Source organism: Lytechinus variegatus, chromosome 3, assembly GCF_018143015.1.
Source record: "Lytechinus variegatus isolate NC3 chromosome 3, Lvar_3.0, whole genome shotgun sequence".
Taxonomy (NCBI): Eukaryota; Metazoa; Echinodermata; class Echinoidea; order Temnopleuroida; family Toxopneustidae; genus Lytechinus; species Lytechinus variegatus.
The window spans coordinates 9,310,589-9,334,468 of record NC_054742.1 but is presented as its reverse complement, the minus strand read 5'-3'; the positions used below and the strand labels follow the sequence as shown (position 1 = coordinate 9,334,468).

At 35.4% G+C, this 23,880-nt stretch overlaps 2 protein-coding genes across 2 annotated transcripts in view; one reads left to right on the top strand and one right to left on the bottom strand.

The window, feature by feature from the left end:
* The first annotated feature begins 369 nt into the window (after positions 1–369).
* LOC121410169 (probable G-protein coupled receptor) lies at positions 370–4,565 on the top strand. The gene has a single exon (XM_041602073.1). It carries the CDS (start codon positions 1,782–1,784, stop codon positions 3,045–3,047), a length of 1,266 nt encoding a protein of 421 aa, XP_041458007.1. The 5' UTR covers positions 370–1,781; the 3' UTR covers positions 3,048–4,565.
* A 7,548-nt stretch (positions 4,566–12,113) lies between these two features.
* Positions 12,114–23,880, bottom strand: part of LOC121410168 (sodium- and chloride-dependent GABA transporter 1-like) — a 50,405-nt gene continuing 38,638 nt past the window's right edge. The window contains exon 12 of the mRNA XM_041602072.1: positions 12,114–22,798. Within this exon, the coding sequence (XP_041458006.1) occupies positions 22,649–22,798 (150 nt within the window). The 3' untranslated portion in view covers positions 12,114–22,648. The remainder of the gene's footprint in view (positions 22,799–23,880) is intronic.

Genomic DNA, 23,880 nt, shown 5'->3' with positions numbered 1-23,880 from the left:
CTGCTGCTGATTATGATCGATGTTGATGATGGTAATTTGGTTATTTTTATTTTAGGATATTTTAGAATTTTTAGGAGAAAATCTCAGTGTTTGAGGTGCATGGGTGCATGTTTTAAATTATGTAAATTCTTCAAAACAATACGAACAAAATACAAGAAATATAACACTGCCAATAATATTCACCAGTTCCACCTGAAGTATTATGCACCTATGAGTCCCCCCCCCGTGAGTATTCTTTCCACCGTTCCACCGTGAAGAACATGAATATTCCTCTTACCTTTGCTGATGTGATTGTGACGTCACCGATTCGCCAGAGATGCTGCAGTCGAACGTTGGGATTATTGATGCAGTGCATGCCGAGTGGAATAAAGTGGACGGACTAGGCAGTCCGCGGGTCATTCATAGCTTCACTTGCTGGCTGATAACAGGTGTTATTCTTCCTTATACTGAAGAGAAGAAACTTATTCTTTTTCAGGATAAATAAAAATGGTGCATTTGGCCTGATCATCTCTGATTGAAGCTTTTACGCAAGAAATCAAGACTCGGATATTTTTCATCACAGAACCAGCTCAGCAATATTTGCGAACGGAAGATAAATCCTCAGTGCGACTCTGTTCCTTTTTTCATAAAAAATAATTTTCAAATGACAAGACAGGGAAAGCTTAACACAGGAACATATTACCATGAACGTGAGGTTTTAAAACTAGATATAAAACATTCTACAAAAATTGCAGTTGTATTGATTATTTAATGGTCCCGGGAAAGGAGTCTCAATCATTTTCTTCTCATCTAACTTTCATCTCGGTGAAAATGAGGTAGATGAAAATCTGTGGTGTGACTATCTTCACGACGTGGCGCCTTGTCTGTGTTTCATTTTCATCTTCTACGGAGTATTATTGATTGGGGTCAAGAGACGTATCTCAACAAAATAAGGTTCGTCAATGAATGCATACATCAGGCGGTGAAAGAACAAAGTGTTCTGATTTCTCACAAGGTACTCCAAATTGACATTTTCCACAGGCATTCCAGAGAGCCTTTATTTTACATTTTCGAATATCGAAAAAAAGCTGAGAGATGTAAACAACAAACTTGAGAAGTTGAGAATGCTGAGCGATCTCGTGACTATTCTCATATTGCTGTTTCGACACGTCATTCATACTGAACGTTTCTAAATTAATCGAGGTTTCTTTCAACTTCATTTTGCCACATTTACCTAAGGACGATAGTAAGTAAGATAACTAAATCTAAATAGTCAACCAGGTCCAAGTCTTTGTACGGTTGGGGTTATATTTGTGGATAATCTTTAAATATTGAATAAATGGCTTTATCGCGTGTTTACCATTAGTATAAGAATAATATCAACATGATCAAGAACGAGCTAGAGATCATTTTCTGAGTTGGGACGCGAGCCTCATTTTGTTCGGTTAAATCTTCCTGATGGACAACTTGATTTATTCCTGTAATCTGAACAGACTTGCTATCCTCTGATATCCGCCGCGAAATTCATTCCCGATTCTCTTGCAGAATGGACTTGATTAGAATCTGGATTAAATTCTTTCCGCAACGTATCACTGCTATCCCTCATCCCATTTTGTCGCAGATGGTAACTCGATACAGGTAAATGCACTCTCTCACCATAAATATAAATTGACAACAAAGCTCTATACTACTCGAAAATCACCTATTTTGATATAATAACATCGTATCATAATATCTCAGATACACGCGTGACACTCAACGCAGTGAGTTCGACTGACTGATAATTATCAGAAGATTACGAAATGGCGTCCAATGTTAGCGATTCGGATATGGGGTCATTCCCTTCTGTTTTATTAATTTTTGAACTATTGATAATGAGCATTATAAACCTAGCTGCAATCATTGCTAACACGCTTGTCTTAGTAATCTTGATTAAGACACCTGCTCTTCATACCCTCACACATCTCTTTGTAGGTAATCTATGTACATTGGATCTTCTTTGTTCGATTACTGTTATTCCATTCTCAATTGCATCCTATGCTATGGGAGAATGGCACCTTGGTCAGGTATACTGTGAAATCAACGGCTTCAGTAACACTTTCTTTGCCATTGCCTCCATACTGACTTTAAGTGTGATCAGTGTTGAGCGATATTACTCCATTGCCCACCCAATGTCCTATGCAACAAAGATGACAATGAATAAGACAATCCTACTGATTATTTATATCTGGGTACAGTCTGCTGTACTCTCCGTTCCGCCCTTGATTGGTCTTAACTCTTATAACTTCAACGCTAATAGAGGACATTGTACATTTGTGTGGGAGAAATCTGTAAGACATATTATTTACGTGGTAATGTTGGCATTATTATGTTTCATTATTCCTGGTTTAATAGTGATTGTAACTTACATCAATGTGTTTCAGATAGCCCGAGAAGCGGCACGACAGGTGTGCCCGGCACCATCAGTTGAGAACTATGGTTCGACAACCAGGAGAGATGTAGCCTCGGTTAGTCAAACAAGGGGAGGTGGTTCCAAATCAGATGACAAAGGGGATGTTACCCCTACGTCACCGGGGAAAAATTGCTTCTCAGTAAAGAGATTGAGAAGAAAATCAAAGCATTCAGAGTCGTCGCAAAGTGGAGATCTAAAAGCTGCAAAGACAATTCTCTTGATCGTCGGTGCATTCTTTTTACTCTGGACGCCATTCTTCGTTCTTCATATGTTTGGAGTAATTCATGGTGTCTTTCGTCACCAAGATTCTTGGGAGCGGATCACTACATGGTTTGCCTACTCTTCCTCTGTAGTCAATCCTTTTCTTTATGGCATGCTCAATCGCCACATCCGCGAAGAGCTATCTCGAATATGGGAGGTTTGTTCAAATTTCATACTGCGAAAGAAACCGCAGGATGAAGATGACTTCCCAGGTGGTGCTGAAGACTTCTTCCAATTCTTAGAACGTACCACCACCACAACAACAACTGGAAGCTCTCGTACCACTGGAGCAAAGATAGCAGAGCTAGAAGCACATAGGATTCCTGGACAGATCGATGAAATATCTGAAGGCTAGATAGATCAACGAATCTGCAATATAAAACTCTGACATTTTTGAAAATGTTCTGTGCATTACGAAATATTTATGTTTAACTTTCGCTTCATGTTTTTAAAATGCAAAAAAAATCAAATTGGTTTGTTTATTGTCTGTTTATTTCCAATAAGTTGTATATTATCTGACATGGTATGATCTTGCCTGTTTGACCACGGGACCCGTGACTACCCCAGCATTACACAACTGACTTGGAGTGTTACCATAGTAGCAACACAATACGAACCAATCTAAGTTGTATAAGGTGAACAGACTCTCGTATAAAATCAATCTAACAAGATCAAACATTTATCATAGGATACAAGCATAGCATGAGCCACAACTGACTCCATTTCAGTTGAAACTATCCAAATTTTTATCCGAATTCTGGTTACTTAATTCATTGTTTATCAGTTGTTTGTACCATATAGCCCAGTCACATAATTTTATTGTAATTTCGTTACTTTGAGTAGCACGTCAATTTTGACTGGAAAACTCAAATAAATATGAACATATTCGCCTTTATTCTCGGCATGGTCAACTCATATTGATGGGATTGTTTGAAGAACTTATTTCGGTGTTTAGTCTTCCGGTACTGATGCCATGTAGGTCGAAAAAATAAGTGCCAGTATCGAACCTAATTTCATTGTATACTTATGAGATTGGCTGATCAATTAAGGATGCAGCATATGTCTATTCGTTATTATTTAAATCCCACTATTTCTAGGTGTAGATATACAAGTGTGCAAGTTACTATACATTTTATACATTTTAAACAAGAGTTTAAAATCTTAAACAACAAAGTTTAAATTCAAATATTTGATAATGAATAATTTGAGCATGGTTGTTTAGGATTTAAAACACTTGTTTAAACAACTACTTTGCGATTCACATGGTAAACAGCGCGTATTAAATGATTTTAACAGTCTGGTATGCGAGCCTGAAGAAAAATGGTTCTGAAAATACTTCATGGTACAAAAATCTTGACAAAATAGATTTTATCAATTCACTTAAAAAATGAAAATGACTCAATGTCACATACGTGACTAAATGCTCATAACATTTTTTTTCTGTAAAACGTGCTTTTTCTTCGTGTAAACACTCGAATACATATTTATATTCGAATAAATTGGTGAATATTTGATATATACCGACAACATACTGTAATCACAAAGAGGAAGAGAAGATTGTTGTCATATCATTCACTTGATTAGCATAGTTGGTTTTCGTTCACGATGAAGACTGAAACCGAGTGGAAGCAATTTATTCTCTGGATGAAGGACAATAAACTTCTTGCATGATTTCATTCATCTCAAGATGTATGCTCTATTGATTCTGTTAGCATGATCAGTGAATAAAGAATATAACGAATTGAGTATTGGGAATGAGGAAAGGACAGCTGTATGCTTGAATAGATTCCATAAAATTGTCATATTAAGCAGGGCCCTGGGAGAACAGTTTTCGGAACAGAAATGGCTACCCTGGTAAAACATGATGTTATTATTAATATTATTATTATTTTTTATTATCGTTATTAATATCATTTATATTATTATTTATATTATTGTTATGTATACTGTCATTATTGTTGTTATTATCACATTCTATTTTAATTCATTATGGTATTCGTATATCATGCGAAACGTAATGCAGGACTCAGATTCTAAATGTGAAATCTAATCTTTGCAGATGGAAACTTTTGTTGATAATACTTTAGGCATCTGAATTGAAAAATTACAATTTGTCAACATTATATAACATTTATAGGAGATTCACCCCCTGTTAAAACGGGGAATATTGGGTAAATTAGAGACCTTGATTTTATGTGGAAAAGGGAACTCCTGAAGAACACGAAATTTCACGGAAACGCAATGTTCTAACAAAAACTAAAAATAAAACTTACGAAAAATACAGAAAAAACATGAATGATTATCAAAGAAAAATCTGGCATTAGTGCAAAATCAAACCTTTATGCAGATTTCAGCATGTGTTTGCCAATTTCCGGCATAACTATAACGATTTTCACAATCTATAATTTTCTATATTTTGATGTTTTGTAGTGACGGAATGTGATGTTAAAAAACCCGAAGAACACTTATTTAATAATGAGGAAACCGGGAAACTATATGTTATCTATGGAATGCCAATCACAAGAACTGTTTTCGTTGTGATTATTCATATGCATCACAGAGCAACGTTGGTCCATGATTGTGTCATCTGCTGAAAAAATAACCACAATATTGTAAGTTCTGTTTACATTTCATGTATTGTCACATTTGTTCGTATCATACAATGAAAGTGAAACAATAACTTGTACGTCATATGACCTTTAACCATTGTTTGCTCTAAGTCATATTGGATTGAATTGATGCATCTTTTATAAATTCTTGTTTATATAATTGATTTTTCAACTGCAGTCGCAGCAAAAGGCTTGAAGTCACCATGCCATCATTTAAAGAATTCAACAAAAATACGAAACAGAATGTGTACGGTATTATATTTTCTCATTTATGAGAAGAAAAATATGTTATGTCATCATCATAGTTATAGATTAACTGTGGATTTTTTTATATATATTAAAAATCTGCTCTGTGTTATCCCTTTCATAATGCAGAATATGAAATAAATTGTGATTTTATTCTTTATTTCAAGAGAGATATAAATACTTACATTATATACTTCAAACTCTTAAGTAGGTCACAGTATCATAAGATTGAATTCTACCGACCATATCATTCAATGTCCAATAATGATCAATGGCAATATGGTATTCATCAGTATGAAATGCAAGAATATTTGTTAGTATCTTAAAACTGCCTCAGGAATGGGAAAGAGAAGGAAGTTTTAACGATTGGGTTATTTTTATTCTGATCCACTCACTCGGCGACGCCATGTTCAGTCTCTCCAAATGGGACAGATCAAATTAATATTATTTTTCCTGCAGGCCGTGTTTTTTCTTTAGTTAAATAATCGCATGCTGGTTGTCCGGTACGCATCCTAATACAATCCCCGTAATATTTTGCTTAAATTTGTAATCCTTAAACAGATAATGGATACTAACTAAACTCTTCGTCTGTAATTGCTAGTGTATTACATAATTATGTGATGTAATATTGTGATTCCTCTGGCTTTACAAGCAAGAGTATAAAAAGATATCGTTAATCTTATCCTGGTGATTCTTAATTCTGATGATATAATTTTTGTATTTGTTATTTTTATAGCATGGTCTGGATCTTATTCAAATTCAGTGCAGTAAACGTTATTTGAAATACATGTATAAAACTCAATAACAGTCGCACCAGAGAAACCATGTCCAAACCCACCAATAATATACCATTGTTACAGCTTTAATATGTCATGGGTTGGTTTCATCGGTGTGATTATTACACCTGTCTCTTCGTGTTTATCCCAAGGGTTGTATACATACGATGATTGATAGTTCATTTACTATACTCATCAGACCAATATTTGTCCTATTCGTCATGTTCGTCACAGACCATCTTTGAAGATAATACGACGTAGCATGACTACATTAATAATCACACCTTAATTCGAATGAATCTTATTTGAAAATTTTCATTACTCAAACAAAACCCATTCTAAACGTAGTTCGAAAGGAGGATCACTTTCCAGGTATTATCTTTAAGGCGAAAGAGGTCACGATAATTTGTACACTGCAAAGACTCCGGTGTTGATTTAATACCAGCCCGGAATCTATATATGTCCACACCACAGAAGTATTGAAGCAAACCGATGCTGTTTTTATGCTATATAATTGGTGTTGTATAGACACTTATCTGGTGTTAGACCAAAACCAAACTGGTGTTGTTTAAAACTTCTCTGATGTGGACATATATAGATTCCGGGCTGGTGTTAAATTAACACCGTTGTTTTTGCAGTGTACGTAAATTGCCCTATCTTATGAAGTTTAAGGATTGCTCTCGTTACACGAAGTCGATTATAGATATTTTTCAACAATCTTGTTTAACTTTATTTGGATATTTTTGAAAATGGTATAATGAAGAATAAAATAGTTTTTGTCAAGGCTTGTACAAGCAAGCATACATGTATATATTGATTCAGTTCTCCTCGGTGAGCAATACGTGCTGTAGGGTGGAGTAATATTTGATATTTACTTTATCAGTCTTCGTTTGTATCATTGCTCTGAAAGAAGTGTGTTCTCAAAGAGTCAGCTAACTCATAATATTTTAAATTGATAATTAATGTTTGATGTTCCTTAAACAGACTGGTTTAGTTTTCATTATACAATAGTAAATTCATATCACCGAGTGTGTTTTCTTGTACCGTTGTAAAAATTCTCAATGTGTTTTATAGTATGTTATTAATCTTTTGCTAGATATTTAAAAAAATATCAATATATTTATATTTCATTTTATTATACTTCTCACAATTTTTAGAGGAAATTTTGTTAGATTACTTGAGTTCTTTGTGAATTCCTAAAAGTGTAGCCATTGTAACAATAATTAGCAGTGTGGCCAAACCCTGGAAACTGTTCTACCATATATTGTTTTACAATTCTGAGAAACGTATTCAAAGAACTCTTGTATTTATGCACTTTGCACACCATAACGAGTTGTCATGTAAACATGTAAACAACACCATGAAATCTTATGCGTGTACACGGCACAACTTGTCTAAGGTGTCAGAAACTTGATAAGAAAGCGATAAAATGTTGTCATATATACGATGGGGTTATATAGAGTGAAGTACACAGATTGAAGGATAATGTTTAGTCAAGTTGAAAACCATACCTAGCACAAAGCCTCTTTTTGAAATAAACGACGTTATTCTTCTGGTTCAATATAAATAGGAGGGGTGGATATAAAAGGTTGGGCTCCCTATGTACGATTACTTTTCTTGTATTTCATCCATCATATTTTGTTTAGTATATACCAAAGGAGTATATTTGTTCCCGCTGCCCCTGCTCTCTGTTTCATAGCTCTCAACGACGATCCTGATGACCCTGCTGTAGACTAGGCAATTGTTTGTATTCACAAAAATTAGAATGAGTTATTTTCCATATTTTTACTGAAGAAGAGATAATCTTAAGGTCGCACATAATTTCAATATCTGAAGGTAAAAAAATGTTTCACGAAGCATCATATTCTCTATTTCATAGTTGTAATTTATTCTTGATATGTACTAAATAAGTGTAAATAATTATTAAACATAATATAGTATATAATTATGTACAGTATATAAGATACTCACATTCGACTTGAAAGGTATTATTATGACTATATATTGTATAATAAAGTGTACATAAATAACGAAAGCTAAACTGAAAATAAATTTACTGCCATGGACAATACGACTTGCTTTTCTTATCAAAGTATGACTTCATTAACATGGTAAGTTAATGTGCAAAAGTTTGTATTAAGGCTTATTGGATGTATAATAACCAAACACACGGACGCCCTTTCTCTCACACAGACACACAAACCCTCATCAGGGCCTTGGGAACGATTTTTTTTTTACAGGGAGTGCTGATGTGAATTTGACAAGCGGAAAAAAGGGTTTGACTACAAAATGAAGCTCATTTTGGTCCACAGAAATTTTGACAAGCAAAAAAAAAAGTTTTCACTAGAAAATGAAGGTCATTTCGTTTAATTTCTCCATTTTGACACACCTCTCAGAATTCCACCCCAGCACCCCAGGGCCATGACCCTCACACGGTTGCACCCTCACATCCATGCTTAGCCCCCCCCCCCATACACACACCCTTCCTCAACTACACCATGTACACCTAGTCTGCTGTGCAAACCCTTCACGCCAGTTAAGGGTCTGAATTGCAGCCTACTCATGCCTTGTGCACTGAAGGCCCTCTCGTTCCTGAATTGAAACAGCAAGTTTTGTATGTACTAGTCTTTCCGATGAGACACACTTGTTGCTCAAAGTTTCAATCAGGGTCTGTGTCTGCAGACTAATGTACACCCGCTCAAACAACCTCTTGCCCCTTCATTTAGAGACGGATCCTGAAAATTTTAAATCTTTTAATAAGACAACGGAAAAGTTTTCACATATTTTTCGGTTGGCCACTGGCGTCAGTTAGAGGATGATGACATTTATTTTTAGCTTGTCCACAATAAAAACGAGAAAGTCGAAGATGTGGCTATTGTTCCCCCCTTTTTGCCCCCCCCCGCCCCGAACCCTTAATTGGTCAGTTCTGATTCCGCCGTTTATTCCATTCTATCCATCCATGGTTCTCAAAACCATGACCATAATTGCGTATACAAGATTACCTGTCTAACTAAAAGAAGAAGCAATGATCAGATGCAAAACAGATCTCTAGCAGCGACTCGTCATGAAGTGGGAAGTTACCCAAGTTGATGAGTGGTTGTATGGACTCCTTGGATTGATTCTGTACCCCAATTCAATACCGAGATTGGCCTTCTAGTATCCAAAAGGTTCGGTTCTGAACAGATTTTATCTTACCGCCCACGGTGGCCTATCTGAAAACGAGGGTTCAATAATTATGGTATCCACTTGGCCCTTGGAGAATAATCTGAATCGAAAACGGTGCTGAAATTGGAAAAATAAAAAGGATGGGGTATATTTGGGACGAAATTAGAGAACATGTTTTTTAAACTGGAATGTTTTATTTTTGCGAAGCGTTTTATTCCTTTCCTGTAAATGGTTACTGTTTTTTAATGAAAATGTGAAACGATAATATGATTTGCACTCCTCACACTTGGCCCAAATACCAAAGTTGCACCCTACATGCAACATTGGTATTACTTTTTGGGGGTGTATTCTTGCACTATAAGTAAAACAGTTGCAAAACTTAGTCACAATTTTGTTCCTGTTGTTATTTTTGCGTTCATGAGGTGTAACTCTAATAGCTAACCGCACGATTAAATGTGCACTTCTTCTACTGTTGCATTTTGAGGGTGCAAAGTTGACCCTTTTTCATTTTCTATATCTATAGTGATATGAAAAAAACCCCACATAAATACCATCATTATCATCAGCTGTATATCTTTTCTTATTTTGTCATCGGAATGCACACCAAACCATTAATAGCTGTCATGAAAACACAATCATCACCACTTTCACCACTGCAATAATCATCAAAATTTGAACTTTTTTTCACCACCATCTACACAATGCATCACAGTCATCATGAACAGTCGGGTGAACATACATCTATAATAGTTTCCCTACTGGAATAGTAGTGTGTGACATAGTGGGGTTCATATTGTGGAACACAATGTTAAATCACCTTCACACTGTCAGATTTCAGCATTTCAATAGTATGAACAATTATGTGAACACGCTGTGAACAGTCACACTGTCGAGGTGTCCACAGTGTCAAAATATCTTCGCACTGTTGATTTTGAGCATTTTAACAGTGTGGATTATATCATCACTATGTGACACACTGTGTGACGTTATGTGACACACTGTGTGACATTATGTGACACACTGTGTGGCACTATGTGACACACTTTGTGACATTATGTGACACACTGCATGACATTATGTGACACACTGTGTGACACTATGTGATACACTGTGTGACACTATGTGATACACTGCGTGACACTATGTGATACACTGCGTGACATTATGTGACACACTGCGTGACACTATGTGACATACTGTGTGACACTATGTGACACACTGTGTGACACTATGTGACACACTGCGTGACATTATGTCACACACTGTGTGACACTATGTGATACACTGTGTGACACTATGTGATACACTGTGAGACACTGTGTGACACTATGTGACACACTGCGGAACATTATGTGACACACTGCATGACACTATGTGACATACTGTGTGACACTATGTGACACACTGTGTGACACTATGTAACACACTGTTTGTCACTGTGTTCTTTCCAGCAGGAATCAGGTCAAATACCCCTATCATTACGTTGGTCTCCATCATAGGCCCCTCATACACATGCGTCGGATTTGAAGCAGACGCCGGCTTCAAAGCTCTCCTCGTGTCTGCAAATTGAAGCCGCCTCGAGATCATTGTGTGTCTACACTTAAGCCGGCTTCACGTCGGCTATTCGCGTGACACTAGTCACCTGACTTTAAAACATTTTTTTTTAATTGTTCTTTGTTCGGTTCGTTAGCTATAACTAGTACAGTGGTCAAGCCGGCCTGAATCCACTTGGGGTGAAACACATACCAATAACCGAAGGACTGAAGCCGACATGAAGCCGCCTACAAAACACATCCAGGAATTGGACTCGGTCCACTTTTGAATGTGTATCACCATCCATAGTCAAGTCAACATGCACATTATCATTGGGTAGTGATACACATATATCACCCCCCTGTAAAAGCCGTACTTACACCAGCTCTCTGACTGATACTGCATGGATGTAGTTTGAAGTCGGCTTCAGTCCTGTCAGAGAGCAGATGTTGTTTGAAGGTTTGCATGGTGGCATGTACAATTGCTGATGTGGTTTACGGTACACCATGTGGAGTGTTATAGAAGCAGTGGATAGAAGAAGAGAAGGAAGTGGATAGGCGAGAAAGTGGAGATTTGAGAATAGAGTATTCTTTCTTGAGAATAGTCCTGAAAAGGACTGTAAACCAGAAGGGATGTTGAGTGAGAACAGCTTGAGTAGTAGAGCTGATGAGGAGATGCTGGCTTGCGTCGGCGAGTAGAGATGATGAGTAGTAGAGAGACTCGACGTTTCGGACAGGTTGACTGTCCGTCTTCAGTCTCCTGAAGACGGACAGTCAACCTGTCCGAAACGTCGAGTCTCTCTACTACTCATCATCTCTACTCGCCGACGCAAGCCAGCATCTCCTCATCAGCTCTACTACTCAAGCTGTTCTCACTCAACATCCCTTCTGGTTTACAGTCCTTTTCAGGACTATTCTCAAGAAAGAATACTCTATTCTCAAATCTCCACTTTCTCGCCTATCCACTTCCTTCTCTTCTTCTATCCACTGCTTCTATAACACTCCACATGGTGTACCGTAAACCACATCAGCAATTGTCAGAGAGCAGTTGTACAATATCACTTGAAAAAATGAAAAGAAATAGACATTCTCGTGTTGTGGATAACAACCAGTTTTATTATGAAGATTATATCATCTCATAATTCTTTCATACATGTTACATTATCCTGATGGATGTAACTCGCCAATCGCAAGCAAACCATCGCAAAGCCAATGTCTTCCACAACTTATAATAAGGAATCTCATCTACCAAAAGAGTTACTATGGTTATATGATTGTATGAAAGGGTACACAATAATACTCTCCAATCAACAACTGACGGTCTGCAGACACAAATAAATATATTGTAGCGAGAAAGAAATCGATACAAATCATCGATACAAATCACTTATTTTCACGGGTATGATATATTTTAGTTAACCAATTGACGTATACGCAAGACAATACTCAGATATATATTTACATCATACATGCATAAATATAAAAACACAGTTTGATTATTTCAACCAACAAAATTGAAACAGCAAAAATTCACTAATATAGACGACATTGTAAAATGATTTATTTTTCAATACGATGATAAGTAACGAAATCACTTCAAATCAAAGAAAAATACATCGAGCAGTTTTCATTAAAAAGTGGTACAATAAATGGGAGTGTGGATGTTTAGAGTTTTGGTGCAGGCTATCAATTAGTATAAAAGAATGTGTTCATGAAACTCTCATACAAAATAATGATACAACAAGCTTGAATAAGATATTCATTATCATAAACATAAAATATCTACTCGAAATGTAATACAAACCAAATGAATCAATTTTTACTGTTCCTCAACCCGAATAAAGGGAGAACGCCATTGGAAAATAATAAGGACTTAATATCTAAACGTTTCACTGTAGTCGTACGGTACGTTTTCTTCATTTCAAGTATTCCCATCACATATATTTACAATCTCTACACTCAAATACAGATAAGCCTCTTTCAAATCGATAGTCACAAAAATACACGGGTGATACATTATACATAGGTCGTTTCAATCTGTACTATTTCACATACATGTCGATATGTACAAAAGGTTCTCATGAACCAATGCTAGACTCCATTTTTAAAATCCCTAATACCGTCTCATTATACGAGTCACATAGAAAATTGTGAGGGGTGTATGTATATACGAATTACATTTCTACAAGAAATATACAAAAGTAGGAAAACGGACGGGTCGGACCTTTTCACAACGTTACGTAATGTAGTATATTCAATTTCATACAAAATACATTAATGTACAGTATTCACTGGTCTATCATTTTATGTTACAACTTTGCATCTAAAATGTTATTGCGTTTAAATATTTGAATCACTACATATCGATAAATGCAATCTAATTACCTGTATACTCTTTCATAAAAAAAAGATAAAGCACAAATCAAATCAACTAATAAGGGCGGTATTTCAAACACTATTAACAAACTACATGTAATCTAACATAAAATTTTACATAAAACGGTAAAACTTAAATCAGTCATAAACTAAAGTCGATTCGATGAATTTGCATAAAATGATTACATACAGATTTTCTTAATGTCACTTATTATAAAAAAAATCCTTTCTTTCATTTAGTGAATTTGAAATCAGGAAAATTAATATCAATGATGTTCATTCATTACGTATTGTAATTTAACTGACTCCAACATTTTCCTGCATCTACATGGTGAAGTGATGCAGTGATAGATAGTATAGAGGTCAAATATGGTACAATGAAAAATAAAGGAAAACATTTATAAGAACGTGAGATGTATATACAAAACTGAATATATTGTCATAATAAAATCACAATGTTCTGATGATAAGAATAAATAATTGAAGGTATATATTTATTTGTTGATTAAAAATCACGTTTTTGTTGTCCACACGGGTTACAGAGCGCTCTTTATTCTTAAAGAGTGTTATCATACAATCTGAATTACTTCTTTGATATTAATAACCAGCTTGTATACTATCTAAAAATGAACAACCCTAGTTTAACCGCTTATGTCGATAAAAAGTCCACATGCTTACTATACAAGATGAGGATTCATTAAATGGCTATTTCTGTCCTGCAGTGCGTTAAACATTTCAGGGATAATATTTCATCGAAAAAATTCGGGTGTAATGAATAAGGGACACGTTTCCGTAATCAAATTCTTTGCAAGAGAAACAAAAAATACTTTTTCTATTTTGTTTCTAAAAGGTGGTTCTTTTTTTCTTTTGTTTTTTTGAAATCCTCGAATTCATGATTTTCTTCATCGTCTGATCATTCAATGCGTAAGAGGGTAATGACCGTCGTTGCCAAGCGATGGTGAAAACGGAGTGTTTACTGAGCGTTAAAATAAGAAATATTGATACAACACATGGTTGTTGGGGATTATCTCACGACTAGAAAGATGTTATTTTGCTAATGGCATACATTTTAATGCATTACTCTCCACGCATTATTGCAAGGCATAAATCCAGAATAAAGAAGGTGAAACTGACTAAATATTCCATTGTCCATAATCAATGATAATATAAAAAAGGGGCAAACTTCTCGATATATGCACGTTACTGTAAGACTTAAAAAAAGAAGCAAATGTATTTATATTGAACAAAATGTGACATGACGTCAATCTTAATGGATCCCTTTGGCGACTCTGTTTCCATACATTTCAATTATTCATCTTGTATTGTTTTTACTTTATTGGTGGTCTTTGTCACTCTTCATCTTCACTTTTAAACAAAACTTATCCTCTCTCTCTCTGTACTTATCATCTGTCTGTCTTTCTATTTCTTTGCTTTCTTTCACCTCTTCTCCATCTTGTCATTAATTTTGTCTCTTTATCCTCATCTCAACAGACCACACGCGCTCTCATTCCATACTTTCATCTATTTTGTTATAGCTCACGCAGAAGCCCAACCACTTTCTATGCAGTTTCAAACTGCATAGAAACTATGACTATGACTGATTAATCTACACGTAAAATGTTTTGAAGGTAATTGGTGATATAATAGCTTGGCGTTTACCAGCAAAAATGCTGTCCTGCCGAGTTCCTACGGGAGTTACCACAAACAGAAACAGAAACACATACATGGCCATGCAATGATTAAAAAAAATCATTCCAAAGGGTATGTTGGTTCAGTGGTTAGAGAGATTTCATCATGAATGAATGTTAGGGGTTCTATTACCAACTAAGTCATACCAAAGACTTATACAAATGGAACTTACTGCCTACTAGAGATCTGCTTGGCATGCAAAATAGAAAGGAGTAATGATAACATATTTTACAGAGCCCACTGGACATGCTGATTGATACAGCTAAGATGAAATGGCTACACTGGTTAAATAAGATTTGCTATTATCATTATTATTGTACTTAATTTGTTAACATTTCTGTCCTTGTTATCAATTCAATCATTTCTGGTCCATTATGTAATAAGACTAGACTATACTGATGTAACCAATCGTTGCCGATTGCATAATCAACTCAAATGAAACAAACTGCCGATACTCCTCCTTAAATATTTAGTAAGCCAAACATACAATCTTCTCTATCAATCAAAGCCTTTGTTTATTAAACAATAGAAAATCTTTTTATAGCAACGAGACAGTATGTCGTTTTGTCCTTCAACCCAAAATAGTGTGGTTCTCGGACCATAATGGCAATTTATTAGACATTGTCTTGCTATATTGCGCGATGTCGATATCATAATCTTGTCACAGCGTCAAACTAGTGATACTAGGTCTACACAATGGCAATGAATTGCCTGTTAAATTTGCTTTGTTTCTTTTAATCTATGATAATTAACACCTCAAAGCCCCATTGATTAATATGAAAAAGAGAAGTAGAGGATTGATGTGGATAATCTTGATTTATATTGTTTACAATTGGTTGTACTCGGGGGAAAAAGTCGCAATGCAGTAAATTTTAATTTGTCAATATTATGTCTGTTTTTCTTTCTTTCTACCTCTTTCATTTCCCTTGATTTTTATCTTTATCTGCAGCTTTTGTGTGAGTATCAAACCATTTCTCTCTCTCCTTGTTTCATTTATCCCCTGTATTGATCTTACGGTATATATTTATTGTCTCAATCCTTCATATTTTGTCATATATAAGACAATTACACGAATAATTTTTGTCAAAGGTTAAGGAAAATGAAATAATGTGATCAATACAAATTAATATCAGTCCACATCATTCCTGTTTATCGTGAATAAAAAGGCCCTTAGATTATCTTGTCCCCTCAGGCTTTTTACAAAGGGTATTTCCAATTCAGGACCCACATCACATACTGTCTTCTCCTAAAGAACATCATTAAAGTGTCAAAAACAGGATCACCATATTTGCGTGATTTGATAGTCCTTCTGTTTTCGATTCAGCATAAAGTCCAAAAACGCATGGCCGTACATATTTGACCTCCATTTCTTTTGTTGAATTTCAAAGGAGAAATTTTTATCAAGAACAAGGTAAATGTCACGAATGACCCTATTTTGTGTTTTACATTAGCACTTTCATGTATTGTTTTATCTTTGTAAAACCCTTTTTAGATTATGCATTTTCCTCTTTTTGAAGGAAAGAAAAATATCTGTTATAAGCCCACTTTCTCAGTTCGGCCAATCTGTTTTCACTATTAACATCGTCCATATTCATCCCTATCAAACAACCGTCTTTCAAACCAAACAGATCTCTTCTTCTCTCTCTCACTTACTGTACAACAAACTGATTAATAGGTGAAACATCACTTTATCTAGTTTGAAACGAATAAAAGTACGATTATAAATGAACAAATTTTTATATCCCCCCAAAAGTCATCATCTCTACATGCATTGGCTATGTGAATAGAAATTGTTCTATATTTTCATCTGAAAACGAGCTATTGTGAAGAGTAAAGATGGTGACACTTGTCTGGTAGTCCACTTGACCTTTAGATAGGTCTGTTCATGAGTGTGTAGGACACTTTATCACCCTCACAAGGAGGTAGATCAATATGCTTGTTGAAGATACCGTCTGGATAGTTACCATTCCTCCATTTTTACACTTTTATTCTTTCTCTTTCCATCACTTGTCTCGAATTAGTATCCTTCCACAGGATTCTTTAATATCTAAAACATCTTTGAAATTAATATATCCCACTGTAAAGTTAATGGGAATGCCTGCTTACATTCATCTCGAAAACTCCGCCACACAAATCTTTAGAAAAATCTTCCTATTTTAATATATATTTTACACCCCAAACGAATGAATATATTCACATTTAAAATGTTTGGAAACATACTGTCTACTGTGCTGGGTAATGTATATTGGTAAATATAATATATATATATTCTGGGCAATCATTATTATCCAATTTTGAGCACAGTTATTATCCAATTATTATTTACTACCCAAATTGGACAGGTTTTAACCAATAGTTGTGTGGACAGTATGTTACCCAGTGATGGTTAAAAATGAGGCCTTTTTCCCAACCTTTCTAAGAGTGTAAAATAAATGAATAAATTTACTAAATTATAAAATGCTATGTGTTTTTTTTTCATTGCAACTTTCCTGCAATTCCCATTGTTTGGTGACTGTGATGATTTGTAATGTAAAGCTACTTGCATGATTCATGCGCATAAGCCACGGCTCTGACGTCAGAAATCAATTAAACAACTTTGGCAACTTTCTCATTAATATTTTTTTTTTAAAGTAAATTGTAGCTATCCTTCCTTTTTGAAAATTTTGGTGAGGCCGAAAATAATATCTCTGCCGTGAGCGAAGCCTGGTCCCCAGCGTAGAACGCCTGTGCCTTTAACATTAGACCAGAGGCTGGTGGTTAGAAAAAACCTCGTCTAATTGACCAACAAATAAACAGAAATTTAACCTCACTAATTATTTCTTTTGTTTAAATGAATTTGGAACAATTAAAATCCACCATGCCTCAGGTGGATCCAAGCGTTTGCTTCGATACTAACATGTTTTAGAGCAAAATAATACAATTGTAAGAAATCATAAGTACCACAGCTTTGACATTTTTAATATAGACATGTTCAATAAGTTGTGATATAATCATGTACATGATATTTCTTACTTTAAAGAATCAAAGAACGACGGTTGATTAGTTATTTGAATTGTTCTATCAACGTCATAGTTTACCACAATGATCTAACGTAGATGTGAAGCTATCTGATACACCACTTGACATGACTGAGGATAATATGCAAGATTTATTTCGCGCCGAAGGCCAGTCATCCAAATTTTGAAGTACCATCGAGCGCTGAGTTCTTGCTACCGTTCCATTCTCATGTGATATATATTGATATTTTTTTGCTTTTATTTGTCTCGATTTTGGCCCTATCCTTCTCCTTCGTCCATTCGTTCCCTATTGTTTACTACCCCCCCCCCCCCCCTCTGTCTGTGTTTTTGAATCTCTCATGTCCTTACTTTCATCCCCTCCAGTCTTGCTATCTCCATTTCTATCATTAATTTATCTATAATCAATTCTTTCTTCAAGCCTTATAAGTTTGTAATTGTGTGCTCAAAAGTTATTGTGTGAATTACTCTCTTTTTCCCTAATGCATGTCGAATTTTAGAACCTCCTCTCGAAAAATCCTCAAACGAAAAACTCACTCCAGCTTTGTCATTCCCTCGTACACAAAAACACACACACCCTCACTCGTTCAGGAATAAGCATGTATCTTCTTCCTTTATCTTTATCTATTTATTTTATCTATCTCTTCTTTTTTTTATTTCTCTATCTGTATTCTCATATCCCAGTGCTCACTTCGTGCGTAGGCTGCAAGCAGGCTGGAACACGACCAGTGACGTCAAAGTGAAGTCTTGTTTAAAGGTTCCATCATTTAATAGATCTTTGGTAAATCATGAAGAACAATCTCCATGTATGCCACTATACTGATTGAATTTGTTTAGAAAATAGATTTAAAAAAACCTTTTCCTGAAAGTTTCTTGGAAGTTGGACTTCATCAAATCTATCATAAACTGAAGACAAGACCGACTCACGTCATTCCGATGGTATTAAGGGTTGATCTAGAGAAAAAGCCAATGGATTACTTCTCAAAGAAACCAAAGTAGGCCTACACAAGATATATTTTTTTCAGTTGTGGCTAGCAGTGACTATCAGCTTCCCTTTTTCTATCTTTTGTTTAGTCATAATTTTGCCCAAAACCATCCTTACTAATATTACATGTTTCATGGTTATACCCGTTTTGTTGGATTATTTGTAGCCAGTGCCTCGTTATTACAAGCACATTCTCTGTTATTATTTTGAGCTACTAGTTGAGTTGGTTCACTCTACTGGGTATAAAACACACTAAGAATAGTACTTCATTTAAATTAAATCGGGAAGAATAAGAACTGCGAGCTCCTCGGTGAAGACACTTATTCCCTGACTGCTGCACTCTGAGGAAATGAGGGTGGTTTCGATCCGACAAAGAGACGACTTAAAATAGCAGCAAAATAAAGAGCTGGAGACTGTGATGCAGTGGACATTTAAAAAGCCAAATCAGTATGCGCGATCACGTCAGTAAGATACCTTGACATAGCTGCGTTCATGTAGTCTCTTGAAAACGTGTTTTTTTTTTGGGGGGGGATAATCATGAAACTCGAGAAAACATCTCTGTTCGATAGACGCAATGAATGCGCGCTTCAATGTAATTTCGTAAATAATGAAAAATTTCGTTTAAAAATGATAACTGTCAATGGATCTTTATTCGAAACACGAATTCATAAAGAACATAATTTTACATAGTATCACACTGTCTCTGCTTAAAAACAACCAGTGAATTATGTGAAAATGATATTAACACTGCTAAAATGCTCAAATAGTATTTTGAAGGTGATTTCACATTGTTGTAGACACTGTGAGACATTTCTCTTTCCACAGGGATGATAAGACGATTAAAGAGAAGTACGATATTAATTGTTTTCATTTTAGTTGGTTTATATCATAAAACAACATGATCAGAATTGTGCATTATGGGTTAATATTCCGGGGACTATTAGTTAAGGACATTAGTTGATTTTTTTAAAAATAGGTTGTGACACAAAAAGCGTGGCAATATGACTTTATAGGTGAACTTGGTGACAATTCCAATAACCTTGGAGCCCGGTCGGAATTTGATCACACTATGTATATACTGCATATAAAAATTAATACTTTCAGGTAAACAAAACTGGGTCAATCCATACGGTCTTAGAAGGAATAACAACACCGAATTTATATATAAATTATTAATTTAAAAATATGTAAAAATAATTTATTGGAACTATCAGCTGCGAGAAGTGTTAGTGACGACAAAACAGCCTTTTCTTTGACGCAGGAAAACGATACAAATATAGCCTGTAAAGGCTTTACAATCCATGCAACGTGGGAGAATAAAGGTGCCCTTTATGGATTATTATCAATAATTAAAAACCTTCCTACACAAAATAAACTTTATCTCTGGAAGAAAAGTTCCCGATCGTTACATTACCTTTTCTCACGCCATGTCGGTTCTATAACGCTCATAGTAGCCTCTTTCAGCAAGTTAGAGGCACCGACAGGACTACTTTTTGGTGCTTTGTCGCCTAGAGCGCAATAATCACCGCAACTATCATGGTCAGAGAGATAAATACCTCTTCGGTTTGTTATGATGGAAAAGGAAAAGCCACATCTTTTAGAAAAATCCCATATGAGCCCGTGTGTGGGTGGAGATGATGTGCGCTATGGGATGTGTGAGGGTATGTTAATATGGGAAGGAGGGGTGTAATTATTACGTGATCCATACTCCCCTCTGTCAGTGTGTGTGGGCTTGTGTGTGCGTGCGTGGGGGTCTGCATGTGTGTGTCTCTTTCTTTCTAATTCCCCCTCTATCTCCCCCTCTCTCTCTCTCTCGTGTCCTTCCCTCTTTAAACCCCCTCTATACCTGTCTGTCTCTCTACCCCCTATATCTCTGTTTGCATCTCTCCCCTTAATTTCTCTCTCTATCTCCCTTCCCAATTTAGTGACCAGAGTTCAGATCTTACTATTAACATTGTTCTTTTCTTCGGCGGAATATGAGAACGACAAACCTGGAGCGACTGACAGGCTTTGCAGGTGCAGTAAGCCTTAGAAAAAACGATAAAAATCAAACTAATACCAAAAACAGGTAATAACTGTCAAATTTAGCACGAAATGCTTTGTAGTCTTTGGGCATCAATAGGTATTTTGAGTACTTACAAAAATTCATTATTCAATTATTTCGAAGCAAATAAAAATTCCCCAAGGACTTTCTGAGAACACCCGTAACACTCGCTAAACAGACTACTGATATTACGTAGTTATCAATGTAAAAAAAATACATCTAGATGAATATTGTTTTGAGCCTCGACAGCAACTTGTAAGTTGTAAAAAGCGTAATTATAATTTGGCTTTGTCTAAAATTATCGACAATAATTTTCCTGCTTTATGTTTAATTAAATATCTGACAACTAAGACTTCTCCTTTTTGTCTTCATAGATTATTTTCTTATACAGTTATAGAAAGATCAAAGAAGTCGTAGTCAACACTGATTTCACGAGAAAGTCTTAAAAACAAAATTAACTGTTATTTTATCATCGTAGATCAGATCTAATACATTAACTGAACTTTGTGAAATCATGAAATCTAGATAAGCTGAAAACGGGATCACATTGTAGATCGGCTACACAGATAAGCACTTGTGGGGCAATATATTATCATTGCTCGGAAAGATACCCGACATTTGATTCAAACTCCCATGCTTATTTGGATAATTTCCCAGCATGAATCGTTTGGGACATATTATTCTGGATTCTGTACAAATCAATTTTCAAATTGTCATAACTGGCATTTAACTTTAAAAATAGTAATTCATGGGTCAGACGTCCTAATCATACCTACATAATCAGAATATTACAATTTCTTCACCTTTTCCGACATTTTGTTTTTACTCAAAAACAACGGTCAAAAGCATTTACTCACTTTTTATAGTCAACCTAGAAACAAATAAAACGAGAAGGGAAAATATAACTTTTGCGCACTTATAACATGAGTATATTATGGTTGTTCATAGATTGAAAGGAGGTCAAAAGTGTCTTTTAGTATTGATACTTATAAATATTTGAAATGTGTAAACATAAATTACAAAGATATTTTCTTTCCTTGATTTTTGTTGCATTGTATCCCATCGAATCAAGCACGAACCGCTATACTACTCTCAACTTAAGAATCATTTCATTTATTACAGTACTAGCCCAACTAAAGCAAAACTCAACATTATCACATACAGAAAACTCTTTCTTTTAAACCTTGGGAATCTGTTTTAACGGCATGTTGTTGTTATCACGGTCAGAACAATGTAGTCAAATTCTTCTGTCTTTAGATTATTTCTCCTCCTATTCCCATGATAACACGTTCTTCATACCCCTCAGCCCATTGTCAGCATTCTTTCATGTTACTGATCTTGGAGAGTTTTTTTAACAGTTAACTGCCTCTTCTAGAATAGAAAACTATCGAATACAACAACCTGTAGTTTTTTTTACATCATTTATACAATAAGATAATTTGAAGATACATCAATGTTTTATCTTACACAAACCGCCTTCACGTTGACCACTGATGATGTATAACTGTAGTCCCACCTGTTTAAACCTGAGTAGGTCTACCTTCTCCAGCGATAGCATTAGCATAAGAAGGAGGAGGATAAGACTGGTAAGGGTACTGGTGCTGAGGTACAGCTATGCCCCTCTCATAATCCCGCTCCGTCCAACGAGGGGCGATGCACTTCTGAAAACGCTGCAAATGAAAGGAATAAAAACGATTTAAAACTGTAATAAAAATATTTTGAATTTGATGGCCGTATTTTCTATTTTATTCATGACGATCAAAAGGAGAATATTTGAAGTTTCACAGACTCTCTTGTAGGTTATTCGTTTATCAAATGATATTTTTATAGCATTTCTGTCAAGGAAAAAAATCTGCTTTAATTATTATCACGAGTAGCCTTTTCCAGACAAGCTCTTTTCCTATAACCTTTATTAAGGTTTTTCATATAATCGTATTATGACATGCAAATTTAATCATGGTAAATGTATTGTATGAAATGATTGTTGACTGAGTGGAAAGATGAAATAATACTTAAGGATACGATCAGTCGATAGTTTGCCCACCGAAGAGATGTACATAAAAAGAGCAAAATCAATCCGTGTTCGGGAAATGCACTTAACATGCGAACAAAAATTTTCTCGTATCAAATTGAAATCGAATTTCAAGTTTTTTCTGACTACATGATTTCTGATTTCCTTGACGATGGCTTGCTGCTTTCGTCTGATGCTAGTGTAATCCATCATACATGCCAATGTGTTAACAATCAGTATGCACCGATACACAAAATGGAAAGACAGATAAGTAATATGTTAGCTTAGCCCGTTGCGTACGCGGCTAAATATCTTTAATATTGATTTATGAGTGAAGATGGGCCCATGGGGCCTTGTGATGGTGCATGAATATAAATCAAACATTTGTGGGATTGTACCGTATTAATTCCACAAGAATGCGTTGCCAATATTCTAGCTTAGCGATTGAATTTCATCATCCATAATCCATTTTCCACTGCAAGCTATCGAGGGATGAATCTCTTTATTAAGACATCTTAAGTTCCATCATGGTCGTATTGTGATTGTATATCACAACAACTCTTAAGGTTATATCTTCGACGCGGGTTGTCATGAAAATGAGAGAACATTTCAAGAGTGATGTGTTCCATGCATGGGGCTAGTACCTCCAGGTTTATGTTTTTATGCTTCAAAAAATAAATATTTACGTTCAATATACTAAGACAATGTACAAGCATAAACCAATGGTTTATATTTTTCTTA

Excerpts from the sequence above, each read along its gene's own strand:
- LOC121410169 (XM_041602073.1), top strand. The coding sequence starts at position 1,782 with ATGGCGTCCAATGTTAGCGATTCGGATATGGGGTCATTCCCTTCTGTT.